This window comes from Pectinophora gossypiella, chromosome Z, assembly GCF_024362695.1.
Source record: "Pectinophora gossypiella chromosome Z, ilPecGoss1.1, whole genome shotgun sequence".
Classification (NCBI taxonomy): domain Eukaryota; kingdom Metazoa; phylum Arthropoda; class Insecta; order Lepidoptera; family Gelechiidae; genus Pectinophora; species Pectinophora gossypiella.
In genome coordinates, this window is record NC_065433.1 from 9,365,401 (window position 1) to 9,387,761 (window position 22,361).

General features: G+C 38.6%; 1 protein-coding gene across 1 annotated transcript in view; it reads left to right on the forward strand.

Moving 5' to 3' along the window:
- LOC126379999 (Krueppel-like factor 5) overlaps nucleotides 1–21,633 on the forward strand; it is a 73,955-nt gene extending 52,322 nt beyond the window's left edge. Inside the window, exons 3-7 of the mRNA XM_050029059.1 lie at nucleotides 11,183–11,620; nucleotides 12,315–12,435; nucleotides 14,316–14,375; nucleotides 15,998–16,236; nucleotides 17,380–21,633. Of these exons, the coding sequence (XP_049885016.1) occupies nucleotides 11,183–11,620; nucleotides 12,315–12,435; nucleotides 14,316–14,375; nucleotides 15,998–16,188 (810 nt within the window). The 3' untranslated portion in view covers nucleotides 16,189–16,236; nucleotides 17,380–21,633. The remainder of the gene's footprint in view (nucleotides 1–11,182; nucleotides 11,621–12,314; nucleotides 12,436–14,315; nucleotides 14,376–15,997; nucleotides 16,237–17,379) is intronic.
- The last annotated feature ends 728 nt before the right edge of the window (nucleotides 21,634–22,361 follow it).

Sequence of the window (22,361 nt, forward strand, 5' to 3'; positions counted from 1 at the left end):
ATGTGACCTAATGTGTATTGGGCTGGTTTCCCCTTCGTGGGTTGGAAGGTGAGACAGGCAGTCGCTTCTGTAAAATACTGGACCTGTCAAATCTTCAAGTTAGGTAAGCGGACCCTGTGAAAAATCGGTATAATGCTAGGGGGATGATGCTTATTGTCAATATGTCTTTTTTGTGGCTATTGTAATTGCTTCTTTATTACTTACCTACATTTTTTTTAAATAATATAGGTTCACGTAGGACCACAATCTCACCTGATGGTAAATGACGATGTGGTCTAGGGTGGATCACACTTACCTAGCAAATGCCTATTCACCCTAGTCTTGAAGTCTCCTAGATTATAACGAGTTGGAAGTTATATCCATACCCAAGAGCTCGAAATGGTTGGTAATTCACTCCGGAAAGTCCCAGTCAGGAGGAAAGAACTCCGTTTTGCGGTGAACAGACACGCCTGGGTCATGGAAGCGTTGAGTCCAACCTACTTGTTGTCACCCCAGTCTGAGACGGACTTAAGGGGCAGTTTCACACGATTCACAAGATCCTCTCTGAGGGCACTATCATCTCTGGTGCTTACGCGTGCATTGGACATGTATCTCTCCGTCACTGTGCTATCGTCTGCATGCCTAAAGATACCGGGCAAAATCAGCAGATCATTGATAGAAAAAACGTGGCGGAGAGTACAGATCCCTGAGGAAGTCCGGCATTAATAGCATGTAGATCAGACAAGCACCCATCAACTACTACCCGAATCAATCTATCCCTATCTATCCAATTACATAGGCTAGAAGGGATCCTGAATATATCAAGGGACATAACAAGATCCTCGCCTTGATTCTAGATTGCCTCACTCCATAAGCGCGTAGCATACACAAGAAGAACATCAGTTGACCTATCTCTGAGTAAATTGTTGGCTTCAAGGTACGCCAGGAGGCGGTTGTTCAGGATTAGCGGCGGTTGTGCCGAGATGGGGTGGTAGTTAGCAGGGTTGGTACGAGTGCCTTTTTTGGGCATACACTGCACATTGGCAAGGTTCCATGGTTTCGGGAATTGTCCTGAACCCAGAGAGAGCAGGTAGAGGCGTGTCAGTAGGAGACTATTCAGATGCACAGTTCCGTAGTACTATTGCTGGGATATCATCAGGACTACTGACCTTATTCACGTCTAGAGTGCGAAGCATTTTTATACGGCAGAAGTTTGCTTCGACCGATTTGACTAGCGGCTAAAAGGTTTTACTACCAGCTCAGTCAGTTTGGCATCAATTTGGGCCAATATTGTCGAAACGTGCCCTGCGCATTGTCTTCTTGCAAGACTTTGCAGCGGTATTCAGGGATTTTTTCAGAGCCCGCATGTTAGGAGGCATATTAGAGCTTCTGCACTAGCATACTCCGCGATGTACCATGAGCGAGCCTTATCGTCAGATGATATGTCAGAAAATGGGATAGAGTATTCCATTGCCTGACAACTAATATGGCATCTCCGCAGCTCGTCGAGTCTTCTGAAGAAAAGCAAACCTCACGCCAAGGATAGGTTTGCGAAGAAGTGCCGCATCTCATCCCAATTTGCTAGCGTGTGTCACCATATTTGCCTCGATCCTCTGGGGCTAGAATCAGGTGGGGAATAGACAGCCACATATCTCACCAGACAATGGTCGGATGTTCCCAAGGGGGAAGTCACTGATAGAGATTGATATTGGTCCGGATCAGTTATCAGTAAAAGGTCCAAGCAGTTGGCGCTATAGTTAGCAACGTCAGGTATCTTTGTAACGCAATTCACCAGATGTGAGAGATTTTGCCACACATGGCAAAAGCTTGCGCCTCTTTGCCAGCATGGTTGGTCTTCTGGAATGGGAACAACCACTCTTGCTGGTGGGCGTTGGAGTCCCGGAGAAGAACAAGTTGCGCTGAGAGATACCTCCGCCGTGCCAACTCCACTGTCCTACTGAGGTAGGTGAATAACCTGTTTGTCTCAGAGTTACCGCTGTGCGATCGGTAGACACTGGTGTAAACTATTTTATCCAGGCCAGTGTCCACCAGGATCTAAAGAATGGATAAGTCTGGGTATTCAAGGTTACCGAGAAAAGCAGAAAGAGGAGTTTGATAGGTTATATGACGTTTTCCAATCACCCAAAATGGTTTTGGAAAACCATGAGATCATCTCGAGGAAAAATAAAATAGCTCCACAGAACTGTTAAAAAGGCCCTTAAAACAATACCTAATTCGAAACTAAAATTTAACACACGGATCTCTAAAACTTAACGGTTTTATCATTTCAGTGTTACTTATCATTCCCATGGACTGTTATTGGCATTTCAGTCCACCGAATCCACCGGAATGATAACACCGAGATGATAAAAAACAGGTTATTTTTGTATAAACTGTGAATTTAAATAACTATCGAAAAATCGACACTTCTCAAACAAAACAGTACTTGCAGCCGATTTAACACATCAATATGAAATAAATTGAACTAATCTAACACGAGTTATAATGGCTACCGAAATGATTTTTTACCGATTTTTTTTTGTCCCCCTATCACCGAAATGATAAATTTCTTTTTTTGGCGGGAAACCATTACACGCTGTGACGGGATGTTCACATCTAGCGGTCGAGCCAAACCAATGCGAGGTGTTGGCAGGTAAGGAGGTGTCATAGACGCAATGTTGACGGAGTTATTCTACCAAAACTTACTGTCCTCTGAAATGATAACTTTTTTTCGGACAAAATTTAACTGCCTGTCAAATGTACGAGAAGGAAGGTAAACAGACAGAAATAGTTTTTGTTGTTAGATTATTTAATAATTTAACGAAATTCTATCAATTTAAATCCCAATAATAGAAAATAATTGTAGAGCAAGACATTTTATAAGCGATAATGAGTTACGGACAAGCTACCGAAATGATAAAATGACACTTTAAAAAATTTTTTCAGCGTGTTACAGTTGCTGAAACTGAATGATTTTTTTTGCCAAGGTAGAGGACTACTTACTTTACCCAGAAAAAATATTCAAAATCATTTAGCAGAACTTTGCACTACCGTTCTCAGCCAAGACAACTTTTTTTTTCACTTTTGCAATTCACCCAGAGGCGACACGGGCCGAGAGTACTTTGTAAGCACCCGCACACCAAAACACTCGCGGTCTACCGCCTCTGTTCAAAGAGACCTTTTTTTATTACGCAGATACTATAGCGTGTAATACTGTAACTCATACGGTATAACTCACGCCTAGGGACCACTGTGCACGCTTTCTACCAAACTAGTTAATTTGCTGAATAATAAATCCTTACTAAAGTCTTGTGCTAAAACTACATTCATAAATTAAAAGTATGTTCTACTTTGTGCGTGGGAATATGCGTGGATCGATAACGAAGTAATCTGAATAATAAAAAAAATACTGAAGGACCAAGTAGGTATACGAGTACCCAAGAGATTATCTCGGTACTCCCCAACCAAAGTACCATAGGGTCTTCTTCGTCTATCGTGTGGGTTGTGAGGTGGATTGCTAAGCTCATCAACCCGCCAGGGCTGACAACAGTCAGGGTTCTTAATCTACATACTTACATGAGTAAGTAGGAAAGAATTGTACTATATTTAAACTTAAACTTAAAAAATGGCTTATTGAGCAAGCATTCTATAGTTTTGCCGACCTGTTATTGATAATATCATCATCATCAGCCCATTCCCCACTGCTGGGGCACGGGCCTTCATAGGGAAGGCCCCAATCCATCCATAGGGATGGATTGGGAGATCGGGCCTTAAACCATCACGGGCCCAGTGCGGATTGATAGTTATTAACGACTGCTAATGCAGCCGGGACCAACGGCTTAACGTGCCATCCGAAGCACGGAGGAGCTCGAGATGAAAACTTTTTTTTTTGTGGTCACCCATCCTATGACCGGCCTTTGCGAAAGTTGCTTAACTTCAACAATCGCAGACCGAGCGCGTTTACCGCTGCGCCACCGAGCTCCTCTTGATAATATATTTTAATGTAATTGAATTCCGTAGTAATATTTAATTTCATTGAATTTTGTAATATCTGTGACGTGTAATTATTATTATCAATAAATGACTATGACTATGACTAGGAACCGGGACCAACTGACAAAACTATAGATCACAAAGTGATTTTTGTCTTATACGTATGAGTATTGTTACTTAATTCATAAATAAATTTCGAAAATAAGTCGAAATGAATTTGAATTTTGATTATCTATGGCTGGCTTCTATTTCTAGATGCGCATTTTATAATTTATCTTTGACTCAGTCAAATACCCTATTAATTTATAATTATTAAACAAAAGCGTCACACTCTGTATGATAATATAGGTAGGAATAGGCAAACTTATTTTTTTAAATATGTTTTCCCAGGATATTCAGATAACCCCACGCGCCACACGGTCCCTCTGTTATTAGACCAAAGAGTTTCCCTCCCGAGTCAACATGTGATCGCCAAGTCATTTTTTCATGTAACCACCCTCCCTCGCCCTGCGTTTGTCAAAAATTATGGGAAATGTAAACATTACTCGAATTACTGCCGGGTCTGTTCCAAAGGCCTTTTATGGCCTATTATATATCATGTAGAAGAGCAGCTATGGTTTTTAATATCCTATCTAATAGGTACGTCGCAAAGACAGTACTTAGATAGGTAGAAGTCACACCACTACTATATTATTGGGTAAACCTTACAGCCAATAACATTTTTAATAATAAATTGTACGTAGCTGTATATTATTCGTAATAAAAATGACGGCCTCCGTGGTCCAGTGGTTGAGCGTTGGGCTCACGATCCGGTGGTCCCGGGTTCGAATCCCGGTGGGGAAATATCACTTTGTGATCCCTAGTTTGGTTAGGACATTCGGAAGGCACGTTAAGCCGTTGGTCCCGGTTACTACTTACTGATGTAGGTAAGTAGTCGTTACATGAGCCATGTCAGGGGCCTTTGGCGGCTCAATTATAACCCTGACACCAGGGTTGATGAGGCTGGTAATTCACTTCACAACCCACACGATAGAAAAACCAATTGTCTCAGTTCTAGGAGTACGTTATAATTGTTCTTAGATATTTTAATAGGTACTTAAGTACATATTTGTGTTTTGAATGCCTCGCCCGGCCAGGCTGTCGCATTATAGTAAAACAAATTGATGATTAATGCAAACCTCAGAATTCATACGGAACTAATTCGTAATCGTTGTTGTAAATATAACAATAAATCCAATGTTTATTCGCATAATAAATTAATGGACCTGTTACAATAATTTATTAAAATATTTTGCAATAATAAATCATTGACGACTATAAGTATTTACACTGCTAATTTACAACCACTGTACAAAGTAATTAAGTATGTTAACATTTTCCAAAGACACATACTGCAGCGGTAGCCATTGTTTAGGTTTAACTTAAACACAAAAATCTTCTGATGGTCCTTTGAGATTTTCTTTCATACTATAAGTACGTATAAGAATAAGGTATGTACGGTCAATGAATGTAAATAGGCAGGATGTGGCATTAGGGTAGCTGAGCTGGCACGAGCGCGCGGTGGGCGGCGTATCGATCCGCCCGCCCCGCTCCGCCCGCCCAGCCGCGCACTATAAACTGCCATTACTTATAGTTATTACTTATTGCCCTCATAACTTTCAGGACATGACCAGTAACGCACTTCGATAACACTGTTTGTGGTAATGAGTAATACAAGGCCTCCTTGTTTTTATAACCCTTAGCATTATACAGATATAATAGTTATTTGGAATTTATATTGTACCTAATTCTTAATTAGCTAATTTCTATAGCAAAACTGCTGATTAAATAGAAATATTATAGCTGTCCCTTGAATATAAATACACTGTTGTTTAATGGGTAAACCCTAAAATAAGAGGATTTTTGTTTAAAAAGGCAGTGTACAAAATTATGGCGAGCCATAGGACAATGCGCTTATTTTGCGCGAGTCGCGCTTACCTTACACGCTATAATATCCTAATTATTAAACAAACTAATTAGCGATGAATCTGTTTCTCAAAATTGGTCATCTGGACATCGTTCATATTCCATAGATATAAAATATTTTATTTCACAAAGAATTTCGCTCTATGTAGAGACACATCAGGCAATCCAATGGAGCTGTTTTCCTCCACTGGTTACTACACAACCGAAACCTATCTCTATATACCTACTTATCGACGTTTTCCATCTTCCATGGCTCATGCAAACGAAGTGAGAACTGTAATCGACTTTAAATACTTACTTACTGCCTGCCGTGGCTGTCAGACAGCCGCAGACACAATAAAATATAGACATCTGCCATTAAAAGTTTAACATTGAGATATTATGCCGATTGCCTACATCAGCGAGCTTTACCGTTGCGAAACCCTTTTTGTTTGCAAATTGGGCTTTATGTCTTCGTATTAACGCACAAATGTGTGATTTTATGTTAACATAATCTTAGTCCCGGTACTATCAACGAAGTAAGTCGTTTATGTTCATTCATAAACACGACAATAAAGTTTTAAATGTCGTCTTTTTATGTTCAAAGAAACTTTCGTGAACGTTATGACGGACTTGTGAACATATTTAATTTATTTCATGTTTATTGTTACAACCGTTTTAGTTTACGAATGTATGTTTGGCAGTTGTAAGTAGCAGTGTAAATAAGCAAAAAGAGTAATCTCAAATACACTAAGGTACGACTCAGTTGGTAAGTAAATATGCTCATGGAACATAATAGTATACCAGCCTGTAAAGGTGCAGTGTAGTTACTTTTTTCGGCGATAGTACTCGCGGGTAAAAATGAGATGCGTAGGCGTCGAGTTGAATTATGGAAATAGAGCGGCGACGCGTTCAAACAATGCCGTAACGGGATGGCACGCAATTTTAATTCCTTTCATACGAGCACCGTGTATTATATTATCGAAAGGTCAACTCTAGGGGGGATGTTAAGGCCGCATTGTATCCGCATTATTACAGTCATCCAGTAATCACTAATACTTACTTACATCAAAAGTTAAAAGAAGGTAGTAAGTAGTTTAGTTCAGATAGCAGACTATTGGTAACATTATAAGCCACCTCGTAATTATTTATGAGCTAACTGTGATAAAATACCTACTGCGGAAGTTGCCAAATAGTAGGTACGCCTCTGCTAATATTTTGATGAAAAAGCTCCTCACAGAACTTAGAGCTAAAGTCCAAACTTATAACATTAACATAAGCTCATGACTATATCCCTATTGGGGTAGTCAGAGGTACATCCATCACAAGATGAACTAAGAACCCACACTTCACCGAGCTTTCTGTTAGACCAACGTGACACATATTTCAATAAAACGTTTCTTAATGATAATAAATGTTTTTAGATTTCATTTTAATGTCAATTCGTTTTCTATAAAAGTATGAGGACGGTCTGACACCCCCTTAAATTCTAATTAGCACACGGTCCCTGGGGTCGGAAGGAGGCGTAGTGAACTTTCACCTCGCCTGACCTTTAGGTATACGCGTAATTTGTATCTATATTTGACGCAGCCTGATAATATAACGCGATATTTTCCTCAGGGACGCACGTACCTACTATATAAATACATCATATCTATATATATAACCATTAAGCAACCAAGACAACGACAATGAAAGTTTTCCTTTAGTCCAATGCTTTGTTAGTAACGGTACATAAGTACGTTAATACTTATCTTGCGGTATCCCACTCCTGGGCAAAAGCTTCTCTCTATTTGTTCCAGGATTCTCTCTCCAGTGCTTCCTCCGGCCAGCCATATTAAAAATAAATTTTCACTACCACAGACAATAAATTGGGGGAACCATTATAGACGGCTACACGGGTCATGACCTGTCACGTTGGTCTAACAGAAATCTCGGTGATGCGTGGGTACTTAGTTCATCTTGTGATGGATATACCTCCGACTAGCCCCATTGGGAATATAGGTACTCGTGAGCTTATGTTGTTGTTTTAAGACAAATATTCACCTAAATAAGCCAGATTTTTAGCCAAACGGCTTTCATTCTATCTACAACTATTAACATGTCTCCGACTTACCTATTCCAAAAGCAATGTCCAACTCTTTGTACGTATTGCACCCCAACACGCGACCCGACGCCGGCGATTGGCGGAAATACTAAAAATGGCCACCCTCAACCGTTCTAACCTATTGGTTGAGTACCTATATTACTAAACACAGCGAAAACACTACAAATTGCGAAATATTCAAAGCTGAATATATTTATTTTATTTATTTTTTAATTAGAATAAAATCTCTCTTTGGTACACTGACTATGTAGTATTTACCTATGTAATGTGTCTCCAATACCCTATTATTTTGTCACAACGGCAATTATTAAGCCATTGTATCATTCACGAAATAACAACAAGTACTTATTGATTAATTTAAGGGATGGTACCTTCTGCTGCAGACTGGGGAAACGATTTATTAATCAATAATAAAACCGAATAGGTGCCCATTACCAGCGAATGGCAGCAAAGGCACTAAAAGTTTTAGATGTTTCCGTGCATAACTGGAAACCTCTATTTAAGTTTAGTAAAAGGCTAGTGAAGGGAAAGGTTAGTTAAAACAAATTTTCTTTTTATTTCAGGTTTTCATATGAGTAAATCTTATTTTAGCGAGCGTTTATCTAAGTCTGTTAGTTGTAACACAAATAAATAGCAACAGCTGTCTGCAATATAGCAACCCGCTTATCGTCAAGTCTCAATTTGCAGCAAGTCTCCGGTCGTGTAAAGTAAGTTGCCAGTGGCTGCCCTCGTGCTAACTCAAAGCTGTAGATTAAGGTTAAAGATTTAATCTACGACGAAAAATGGCTCCGGCCTCCGGTTTTAACAAAGCACTTGCTTCATACTTTAGATACTAACAAACAACTTCAATATAAGATCAACTGGTGCAAGTGCGTCTTTCTTCATCGCCGGTGCAAATCCGCAGGAGGTTCTATAATTTCACAATAGCTGTCTATTCGGTATACGTCGACTGATTTAGCCGGCTTCATAAATGAGCTAAACTGAAGCGAATAAAGCACCTACCGAATCGCCTTCGGCAAAGAGTAAAGTGGGCAACCGTTTGTGTGCTCTTGCCTACTTACCGACCAAAACTGGTCCTTTGTTTTGGGACGGCAAAGTGCATTAGCCTCTATGGCTTTAAACCGCCTAATAATCTACTAATAATAATCATAGGCAAATATTAAAGTGTTGTAGGTATGCACCCGCGCTCTGTCTTTACCATTTGTGTTACTTAAACTAATCTCTGCTTTTGTTAGCAATAAAGCGGTGTAAGTAGGCAGTGTACAGAAACGTAATTGGACGCAGTACGGGCAGGCCGCTCTACTCGGCTAGTCTTTGGGCCAGTTGCTCAAGCGCGTCTAGCCGCGGTGGAGGAGCCTCTGGCGCAATCGTTCGATCCGCAAAGGTCATGGAAGGAATTCGCGCTCGCGCGGTCCGGCGCTGTTACGACACGCGCTCCAAGGAGGTCCCACTTAGTGCACCGTCAGGGGGTAACCAATCTCTCTGATAACGCCAACCGCGCTAGATACCACTATCGCTGCCCGCCCGGCGAACCCCACTATATCACGTTACAACACCGTTTAGCCCGCCGCTCTGCTGATTGACTTCTCTATACTTCGGTTTCACGATGCGGCCTTAATGACTTCTCTTCACACACGTGAGCAGTGTAGGTATAATTATGTAGGTGTAAAATACCTATAGATAAGCCCCTCCCACTTCGTATTTAGTTGAACAATAGAAAAGTAAATAGAGATAAAACAATGAACTCATCGCTTATCGGTTCATATTTACATAGATAGGTACTATCGTTATCGCGGAAGAGACAAAAGAAAATAATTATTTACATAGAACGTTAAATATATTCAGGACAAATTGGGGACATACCTATCTACTTTTACAAAAAATTAACACCAGGTGATTTTTCGTAATTAATGTTTATTTTATCATCGTTTGCCGTTTGTTATCCATATTCACTGCTCGTCATTTTATAACAGATTATAAGAAATACCTTGTCCTGAAGTCAATGAAATGTTTAAATAGAAATAACTTCATTGAAGCTTCATTGGCATTATGATTACGAGAGCCGGGACGCAGACGGGCCGCAGAACAATATAAATCCATGACGGTGCAGTCGCGCATGTCACGGCATCAGCGCTGCGCGGACGCAGACGCGATAATCATATGACAATGCGACAGTGTACAAATAAAATAAATTGCCTCAGACCCCATTCATAGTCCACGACTCAACGTCGACAATGCGAACCAATTTATACGGATGTGTTTGTTATAAAATGTTTCAGCCACGCAGACACTTATAAAAAAATTACTTGAGCAGGTTATGTTACTTACCTACATACTACATATATATACACCTAACTTCATTTAATTTCCAAACTGACGTCTCTTTCAGAAAGTAATATAATTATGCAGACTTGGTAGTAGATATAATATTTATCGGCATTAAAACATGGAACACAACGGTTAAACAGACATATGGCGATATGACAATTTACCAGATTCCTCAGGTGGAGTTAGATAAATCTCTGTGCACGTCTATAAAACCGTCTCGGCGCGTCACCTGCGCCGCGCGTGGGCCCGCGGCCATTGTATGCTAATGCGAGCGGCGCACGCGCACCCGCCGCCGCACCACCGCCGCGCAACCGCCTGGAGAAATGCTGGAAATTGTGGAATTTGTGGAAACCTCCGTACATCATAATCTTAATTCCCATCTCACATACGGTACCTTACCTACTTACAAAAACAATGTACTCGATACCTATGTAGAACCTATCCCTGTCCAAAAAGTGGCACCTCATACAAATCGATTAATCTTTTAATGTACCTACAACAACCCTATGAACATTTAAAGCACCTTTCACCTCACAAAAGTGAAGCAAATATCGCGGCGAGATTGCGTCTGATAACCACGGCGTTGTTAGGATCTATTCAAGTAGGTACCGAACCTCTGCGTCCTATTGAAATCCGCAGCCCCACGGGATTGCTCTTTGTGATAGAAGGCTTTGCATAATTTTATCACGGAAAGTATTAGGTACGTTCGTGGCATCGTTCTATCCTGTGCATAACAATCCAGATTTTCGGACTGCCTGTAGTTTTAAATACATACTATAAATTAAAAAAATGTTTTTGAAAGTAGCTAACGTGGTGACCTGGTGGTTTCAGACATCTGAGCTAGAGTCGCTGCTCTGCAAGCAAGAGGGCGCCCCACTCGCGCCCACCCACATGGATCTGTTCGACGGCGGCCCCTCGTCGCGTGACGATGCGTTCCTCCGGCCCGCGCTGTGGGAGGACATCGCCTCCTCGATCAGGAACATCGACCCTGAGAATGCAAACATGCTGGCCCCGTTGGGGGCGACGCACGTCAAGCTGGAGGCGGAGGAGGCGCTGCTGGAGGAGTGCGCCACGCCGCTACTCAGCCCGCTGGAGATCAAGACGGAGCGGCTGGGGGCGCCGCCGACGTACGCGCAGCCGCAGCCCCCCCACCACCCGCACCACCAGCCCGCGCCCACCTTCGCCAAGTACCCCCCCTCGCGACTTGTCTACATGTCTCCTCTGACGCCGCCGGGCTCCGACCAGGGCAGCCCAGGCAACTCCATGCAGGTACGCGGCACACACCACTACACACGGTCATGCTTTGCGACAGCTGGCGATCACGCGACGATGGTACCATCTTCTGCTAAGCGATATGTTTTTGTAATCGACTGTTTTATTCCTTCGTTTGCTTTCAGAAGACTTTAAATTCAATGTTCGGGTCCTGATTCATTAAAATCATTAGAATACCTAACTAAATATGGAGGTATTTTGTTTGTTGTTCAACGTTGGTGTAGAGATAGCACGTGTGTTGCAGGCGGGCGGGCGCCGGACGCCGCCGCCGCCGTACCACCCGCCGCCGCTGCTGCGGGCGCCACAGCCGCCGCACGCGCCGCACCCCGCGCACCCTGCGCACATACCCCCCGGACATCCACATCCACACCATACACAGCAGCAGGTAACTATCCAATCGTCCATATTCTTACATCGCCCAGCAGCAATCTTAATGATGTTGATGTGTACTTACAGAAAGAACGAACGTCCCTAAAATTTTGCTCTTATAGACGTTGGGCGAATACCTTCACAAAAAAGTATTGAAAACCGAACATTTCTTTTTTGGGGAATACATATTTGATAGGCCACACGGATAGGGTTAAGGTAACTCGAAGTAAGTGCATCTGAACTGATTTAGTGGATGACTGTGGCAAGTATAAAGATTGTCAATTTCTAGCAGATGTCGGCACCGCTGCAACTGCCGCCGCAGCCACCGCCTCCGGCGCCGGCGCCGCACCTGCACTCGCGGCTGGCGCCCTCTCAAGTCAAGTACAATCGGCGGAATAACCCCGAACTGGAGAAGCGGAGAGTACATCACTGTGACTTTATAGGTACGTTTTAAACCTATGACCAAAAATAAAGTGATAGCAACGAAATGTCTAAAGTTAAAAATAATCGGCTTCATAAAATAAAACGTCTGCGTTGCTTTTTTAAAGAGGGACTTTCCAGGGTACGTTTCCTATAATAAATATAGATGGCGCTGTTCAGAGCTGCCTTACTTTAAACCTTCTCATTTCATGGACAACAGACATAAGCATAAATGATGACCCTTGTTATTACACCCAGGCACAACATATCTTCCACCCAATATTAATCTGATCAAAATAAAAAGAATCAATATAGGTACTTAGCAACAATTCTGTATTCTGTACATATTATTATAATATCAAGCAACAATTATTTTTATACATATATTCTTCCGCCATTATATTACATTTATGAATAGTAATTCAATCAATCAATAATTGTTTCTTACACAAAACATATACATACGAATAAAAATTAGCACAATAGGCGGCGGGGTAATTGTGTACCCGAGAAATAAAATAATAATAAAATATACTTATTGTTGTTTTTAAGGACCGTAGCCTGGAAAGTACCATATTGATTTTTTTAGTTTTTGTAACACTAAAGATATAATTACGACCGCAACCACCGCTACGTCATCAAACCACCGCTACGTCATAAAAACACTCGATTTTTTACTTATAAGTAAAATTCATCGAATTATAATTCGTTCAATGTATGTACGACACACCCTTCACCATTTTTTAATTTTCTTTAATATTTTTAAAAACGCTCAATCCTGTGGAAAATTAAACCATTCGGTTTGAGTTTTAGAGCAAAAACTGTAATGTCAAAACCGTAGAAAAACAAAATATATATCAAAATATATATCAATATATATAGAAAAGAAATAAAAAGTAAAACTAACGTATTAAAAAGGTTTCATCATTACAAAATCATTTGTAATACTTATATATTATTAATACATAATCTTTCAGCATCTATTAGTATAGTCGAAACGCAAGATTTTGATTTAATTTTAACGGTCAACATGAAAACTAACACTACCCTAAGTTGAATGATACTTCATTACATAGTACTCGTATAAAACAAAGTCGCTTTTTCTGTCCCTATATCCCTATGTAGGCCTAATCTTTAAAATTACGCAACGGATTTTGATGCGGTTTTTTTAATAGATAGAGTGATTCAAGAGGAAGGTTTATATGTATAATAACATCCATTAAATAATGGAGAAATACTGTTATTTTTGAGGTTTTTAATGTGATGTCGTAAATAATTTCATTTTTACCTCAGCATTGCACCCGAGCGAAGCCGGGCGGGTTGCTAGTATTCCAATAAAAAAGTTATTTCTATACCGTGCTCACTATTAAAATCAAACGGCTTCATGTTGCCCACTAACACTATAAGGGCTACGTCCATACAAAAGACATCAACGAGATCACTGTTATGGTTCCACAATGTTTTTTTTTTACCATCAGTTTGAAACTACTAAGCCGATTTTGATGAAACTTGCACTATTTCCATAATATTGAATTAAAAAATGAGGAATTATTGTCATAAGATTTGTAGTTTCTGAGAAGTGCCTGGACAAAGATACATGCAAAATCAGCCAAGACGGGACCAATCAATACATCAATACATCAAGTAAAAAATACTCTAATAATTTAAGGGATAAGCTTTAAATTATTTTTGTACTTATAATTAATTAATATGTTATGATTTATTTTTTTTATAGTTTAAATTGTTAAAAAAATATAATTTTTTATAAATAATTTGAAAAACAGAAAATTTAATAAAAAAAATATTTTTTCTAAAAAAATATTTTAATAAGAAAAATTAAGATAAAATGATAAAATTAGTGCATGTTTACTGTCAAACTAATATGACTGTTTTACATTTTCAGGTTGCTCTAAGGTATATACGAAAAGCTCCCATTTGAAGGCACACCAACGGATACACACAGGTAAACATACTTCATTATAATTTTACTATTACATCATAATGGCAATGCGAATTTAGATGAAGCGTTAGCGAAATAAAGTCATAAAATAAGGAATAATAAGCACTCTTAGGAAGTAGTATTATTCTTTATTCTATGTTTAAATTATCAGCTTTGCGAAAGTGTTAAATGTACGACAATGCGCAAGCGGGATGAACGACCTCTAAACTTTCACGTCGCCACCCTTTTATCACCTGTTACGTGTTCAATTCCAATTCAATTTTATTTTACAAGGGACAGAAACGAGATTCTAGCGCAGTATTAGGTTAAGTGTCATAAACCTTTAATAGACAGGTATAATGTGTTGTTTTGTAGACAAAGTATTCATAAAATTCTTACGACTTGAATTTGGTAGGTATATAAGGAAGTCCTAATTCTTAGAAGACCGAGAGGATCCTCTTAACAATTTCAGTGTCGTTTAACTTTAGACTTTAAAAGAGAGTTTATCTTTTTAGTTTTTACCCGACTCCGGCAAAGCAAAAAGAAGAGTTGTGTGATTGTTCACTAACTTCGAAACCACTTACTTATCAGAATTTAACAAATGAGGTGTCACTAGAAGCGTCTTGATTGTCCGGTTGTAAGCTATAATTATGTGACGTTACAGTAAATTCAATATGGCACCCTTTAGAGGACATGTAGGTAAACTGATAAAGTATAAAAAATACGTGGTTAAGTATGTTTCATATCCCTTCCGGTTGATTCAAGGGAGACCCGCACCCAGCAATGGGACAAAACTATAGGCTGTCTATGATGTAACTTTGTGTTCTTGCAAATAAATGATTGATTGTACTTATGTAGGTGTATTAAATAATAAATTGTGGGTTTATTAGATGTAGATACACATTGGAATTTCGGAGAAATATTTTTTGTTGCATACTTTTAGAGCGCGATTTTCCATTAGTCAGGTTTTTGGTAAAACTTATTTTGAATGTACTTGTAAATGGGGTATTATTCCTTAATTGATCAGTGACAGGCCATTTCCGAAAACCATATTTATAGGATATATTCATCATCATCATCCAAGCCGTGTCCGGCGACGGCGACTCCTAAATGTCTATCCCAGGTCGATGTTATGATGTGGCTAGCAAAACCGAACTTCGATAGGATATATGCATTGACTAACGGCAAACGAAACTTAATTTTAGTTTAGTTTGATCGTCCCAGAGCTTGTCTTTTCTTTGTCACTTACGCTTATACGTCATAAGGTTGTTATTTTTCATGCTAGGTCCCGTTTATTACGAGTCTAATGCTGTCAAATCTATTAAATTAGCCCTACTTTAGCAAGTACATAATGCTTTCTGCGCCCGGCATACTTGTGCCGCTTTCCCGGCTCTGCGTCCTTTAAAAGTATCAAACTAAAATATAATTGAGATATGGTGCCGATTCTGGCAGAAAAAAAAATTTAGTTTAACAGCTCTAAAAATAGCTCTTCCCTCCACTTACAAAGAGTACAGAACAAACTAACTCAAAATTAAGTTTATGATGCCAAAGTCGGCACTATTGTCCGCGTGTAGATAAATGAAGTATCTAATTTTACGAACGTAACGTAGGAAAATCAAGTACTTGATGGATCGAAACTTCTGTAGGCGAAAAGCCGTACACTTGTCAATGGCCGGAGTGCGAGTGGCGGTTCGCGCGGTCTGACGAGCTGACGCGCCACTACCGCAAGCACACTGGGGCGAAGCCCTTCAAGTGCGCGGTGTGCGAGCGGTCCTTCGCCCGCTCCGACCACCTCGCGCTCCACATGAAGCGGCACCTGCCTAAGACGTCCAAATGACACGCAAGAAGGGGCGGGGACCAACCGCCCGTGCAACACACCGCCCAGGTACGTTCCCAACTGCAATACGTAGAGTCGAGCCGTGCTCCAGGTGAAAAACAGCTGAACGCATTTATCATTATCCTAATTCTTTTCGGTACTATTGGGTACAAAGGATCACAAGAATCATACTGGATTTCTGGACTAGCCAGAATTTAATAGATATTCTTATTTTTATTAAATTATTTTTTCATTGACATAATAATAAATAAATTAATAAATTTATAGGTACAATCTTGTTGCTCATACAAAGAAAATTTAAACTATTTACAAGCTTTAAAAAAGATTTACTTATCTACTACCACGATAATACTAGCCACTTTTGACAATAAGAAAAAATGGGGACCTTTAAAAAATAAATAATATATAATTTTTCATTTCTATTAAATGGCAGTTAGTATAGTTTTTTAAGTTTATTGAGCCAGCAACAACGGGGAGCAACGGATACCACTAAATAGACTTGTAAAAAAGGTCATGTCAATGTGACCTTTCTTGTCAACACGGGAAAAAGACAGAATATTGCCATAGAATAAATATCACGGTAACATCTCCTTTGCATAATGAGGATCAAAACTAGAAGCTCCAATGTAGACGGCAGCACTGTTGAGTATTCCTTACTGTTGTCAGTTCTCCACATTATCCAGCTAAAATTCGTGTTAAATTGCTCCAAAATCTGGAACAACGTGGAGTGTATCCCGTCTGAAGGACGAGTTACGAAAAAGAAAAGTCATCAGCTGGAAAAAGGCCGTTTTGATTGAAAATAAGTTGTTCCGAGTTTTCTTCTTTCCGATCTTTAGGGAATAAATGTAACTATGATTTTGTAATAAAACGCTGCGCAAAGGGTTGTAGTGTAAAAATATAACTAAACCAATATGATTCTTTACTCAAATAGGTAGTATGGGGAACTGTCAAAATTTAAGAACACTCAATAGTAGCGACACCTGATGTGAGAAATAGGCAGTTTTTATTATCATTGTCGCTAACGAATAGTTATGTGGAATATGGTGGGAATGTGCTTAGTACCTAAATACCCTCAACAGTCGTCGTGATCCACCTGCTTAATTCACCGGGGTGAACCACGAAATATACAGCAGATAATATACCAATAAGGCAGTATGTTATGTTTGAAATATGTTCGTTATATATTTTCAGGAGGAGTGCAGTGACAGCATCTTTCTGGAGTGTGACCTGGACTCGAACTTGATGGACACATTCTATGGCGTGCTGTGACCGGCCTCGCCCTGCGTCCCGCGCCCGCGCCCGCGCCCACTCGTGAGGGCAAGTACCGAGGACAATCTCCTAGCGAATCAACTATCAAACTCACGGCGCAGGCCATCAGCTCATCATCAGCTCTCAATCGTGTATAAGTGATGATAGTGCCTGTGCAAACCAGTTAACCGTAACTTAAATTTTAATCGTTGTTAAAAGGCACAAATAGGTACAACATTGAACAGCATTACCAAGGAAATCGCTTTACGTACTACCTACATAATAATTAATGTAAATGGTGATTAGAACAGAATCAGCTCTTGCAACCCAAAACAAGCGTATTTTATGAATGTTTATGTAATTTAAAAATGACAAATATTTTTAAAAGGATCGTAGGGCTTGGCGACACCTATGCTAACAATGATTATACAAATGTCGATACATACATATAAACACTATAAATTGTTACCAAGTAGGTATTGTATTTAAGCTCACACTTTCTTCAGTCCATATACATTTATGTAAACCCACTTTGAGAGATATTTACTGTTGCGAGGATTGAACAAGTAAATAAACATGTTGTTTACGGCTGACTTTTCACAGATTAAGCAATATATTTCGTTAAAGTTGCAGCACCTCGTTATACGACTGAGTAAACTAGTAGGTAGGTGAAACTACCCATAAACGAGAATTATAGATACTGTCGTATTGCATCTACTAAGGATGCAAGAAAAGCCTTGTAATCAATCGAATAAAATAAATTTAGAACTCAGTCGGTCAATGAATAAACCGAAGTTAAATTTATGCATTGACCATTAATACATACTTGACTTACCGTACAATATATTAACATGATATAAATATGTACGCCCTGTATCTATCGTCTGTGTGCTCTAGTTAGCAATTATCAATTCGTTGCTCGTCTGTATTCACGGCGTGGTCCCTCCTGTCCTGACCTCGACCACGACACATACCACGCCGCCATACTCACCACTATACTGTCCACTATAACCAACGATTTTAAGAAAAATTGCTCACCGCAGCATTGGTGTCGCTATGCCACCCCGGGCCGCAAAAGCTCTAAGTATTCATTAGATATGATTAGTTAATTTATTGTAAGTTAATTATTAAGAGAGCAAGGAATATCCAAGATATTGGTAGTTATCTTAAATAATAATAATATTATTATAAAAATAAATATCAAATAGTCGATAGTTGTTAGTTTAACGTTCAGGAGCGCACTCGGATAGGACGACCTGAGTTCTGATTTAGTATGATAACTCTCAGGTGATGCATGCCACCGTGGGAGACTACTTACATGGCAGTCTCCATCATCTATATACGTACGTGTACAGTATTAAATTCAGGTCGTTTGATTCGAATACGCAAAATTTACACTTTCTAGTCTCGATTTTATTACACATTTTTTATGAACGCAAAAAGTACATTTTAGCCATGTCTGTCATAATTAACAGAAGCTGTTGACAAGTATCTCACTACCGTTCAGTATGAATTTATTTTATCATCCAGGTTAATCCTAATATGCACCATTCTAATACTTTTAAAATCTACCTAAAAGCTTAATTAGTGTTAACTGTACTCTTACGAAATGCTTGAATATAACCTTATTCCCTCCGTCCAATCAAATATTAATAACGAGAAGAGAAGAGGTCTGGTCCAGTGCCTTAGTGAACCACGTATTGGAACCTACGTAGTAAATAAATAGATATTTACTTGACCATTTTTAGGTTTATAATATACGAGTACTTACATAAATTGCCATCATACATAGTCACTAGTAATTTGTACTAATTTGTAAGTCTTGCCTGCTTTCATTAGACTTTTGTTTTTTTAATATTTATAGTCAGTGTTTTAAAATACTGCCTACTTAACGTGTAATATTCTGTGCTTTAAATAATATGAGTAAAATAAATAGAAGCTTTCCAATGACGAGCTTCGAGAAGCAGATGTGAGTGGCCCCCGGCTTCAAGTCGCAACTAAATCATTTCATCGGTTACTAACCAATATAGGTACATAGTATTCCTGTCACAAAGTTATGTATACTTAGTATGAAACCAAACAAGAATTCCTTGTATCGCCAGGGGCACATATCAATATTAAAATATTTTCCTTACATATCATTTAATTGTAAATTATTTATTCAATAACATAGCTGATAAATAAAAATTGGAATTTTTCATCATTGGGTGGATATAGGATAAGTTTTATACACAGGGGTATATTATAAACTTATTCTAGAGATTTTTTCTCTAGGCACATCATACATGTATTACTGCGGATACGTCTTATTTGGTACACTAACGACGACACTTGCCAAGCATATTACTTTGCTCATGAAACACTCGAATCGGAACAAACCTTGTATTGCGTTTGTATATTGGGCCGTCATACAATCTTGCCACTCCCCTTGCATTTAGTTTCTTAATAAATGTACTTTATGTAGATAAGCCAAAAGGTAAATGAATGCTAGAAGAAAACTTGTATTATGATATGTCTATTATGAGTTGATGATAAGTGTAGCCTTGTAGGGCGCACTATCGTAAACGCTCTATGTCTTCGAAAGTATTCAACTAGGTGTTGAATGTGCCTTCGGAAACTGAACTTAATAACCACGTTATTAAGTTGTACAGAATCAAAGGAGGCCTTGCTATTGGCAAGTATTTTCTTCTACAAATAGATGTAATAAATAAAAACAATTCAAAACTTCTTTCGGGAGAGTTTCCTCCAATATTAGACCAATAAATCAAAAATGTGGTAGTAGTAAGTGTTTGCTCTTTGAGTTTAAATAAAAAAAGAATAATTGCCATAACGTGTCTGTAGATGCCATATTATTTAAATTTAGTTTTAGTTATGAAAAGCCAATAGTCATAAGCTTATTCTCTGCTGCGTAAACTAAATTAATGTGTACTTTACCTCAAAATTTCTGTACGTGCTTATTTCTTGTACCTATTGTTTCAAATTTAAGTTATAATTGCAATTATGTTATATTATTTTTCCAATGTAATGAATGTTACTTTAAGTACCTAATTAAGTATGTTGACTAAGTCACAAGATAATTTATTACCAATGAAATGTTTTTAAAATCTTTTTTTATATATTAGTTTGTATAGTTGAATGTAAAAAGTTGAGATATATATTTTGAGAGATAGCTACGGACTTAATCGTGTTTTTATATAATTTAAGAAGTTGCCAGAAGTGTGATTTACTAACATCTTTATTATTATTTCCCACACGCCTTATGATCGTGACAATCGATCCCCGGTTGCCTGTGTGAAAACCTGAACCTATCCAAATATCAAGTCAGATTTACTCTGCAATCGTTTCTGTACGCCACAACTAATGGTCGTAATATTGTTATAATCCACATATACTTTTACATTCTGTCTCTTCGTGTTATCGACAGCAAAATAATAAATCTTTCAAGTTTAATACTTCCGGAACCTACCTTTTTAGTTATAGATTTAATACCTACCTATTGTATCGACACTCGAATACTTGTGAGCGATAAATAACAATGATAAGTTATTTGCATAAAGTCGGAATAGAATACTCCAGACTATCTCTTTTCGAATCTAATTTTGGGAAATAATTAAATAACTTTTGATGTCATATCTATATTCTTTGAGACAGAATTGTTTTTTTAATAATTTAATTATCTCGTAGATGAGATTGTCTACTAACTCAGAAACTAAAACTCACAAGGTGCCTTTTCACGTTAATTGTCTCACAATGATGTTGCAGTACCTAAAATTCCGAATACAAGTACATTAGTTGTGGCACCAGAGCACGAGTGCAAACAAACACCTCAGTCACTGTGCCATACAACAGGCAGATTTTCCTGCACTCAAATAAATTTGCACCATTGTAGTCGAACTGTAATAAAGAGGCTCATATTTTTATAAGTACCAAGTACTGTTTATTTTTCTAGTTTCATATAATCTAAGCTCTCTCAAAAGCTTCTTGTTTGTGCTCTATATATCATTCGTGCCGTATATAAATTTCCCATACCTACAAGTTACTTGCGCAAGTAACATTCATCATGTAAACGAGCCATTATTTTCATGGCGACAAGTGGTGCAAATAATCTCATCGAACAGTTTCCACATTTCAAGTTAATTGATATTATTACCACAGATACAATGTAACTGCAACTTTCACGTTTCAGAAAAAATAAATTTAGTCACATTTAACACTTATTTTATTAAGAACCCTATCCCATTCCTGGTCATACCTCTTTGTACCACCTAGCAGTAGACAGTTGTAACATGCATACAAATTATAAACGATTCAAAAAAGATTGACCATATATGTAATAGGTATAAGAACACGAAGCAACCAAACAGACCACAAAATAAAAATATATTTATAATAGTTTCTGAAAGAAAATAATCCTTTTTAGTATGCAGTTTCACAGTTTCCCAGTCTCAACGATTCCATTGGAAGTGGGTATATCATAATTACGAATAGGAATAAAATGATTTTATATTTTTCTTTAAGAACTAATTAAGTATAATAGGAATACGGGCAAAAAGAAATGGCTCAGCTTTTGCTGTTGGAACTATGGTTTTCAGTCATTTCCTCTACCTGGGATGTTAAGCGGAAGTCTTTATCATGGTACTAAAACATAGAGCAACACGTGCCTCCAGACCGTAGGGGAGTAGTCATAGCGTTAGAAGCCTTGAACGCGCAGTTGGGTAAAAATCTAAAAAAAATAACTAAATGATGATACTGATGATCCAGGAAGAAATCGCTTTAAGCGATATGCCCGCCATTTGCCATGTACCTATTTAGGTCTCTTTTGTAAATAGTTTCTTTTATTTTGGTGCTTATATTTGTATTTTTTATGATCAGAATGAGTTATAGGTACTTAGTATTCATATGCATTTATAACCACGACTCCATAT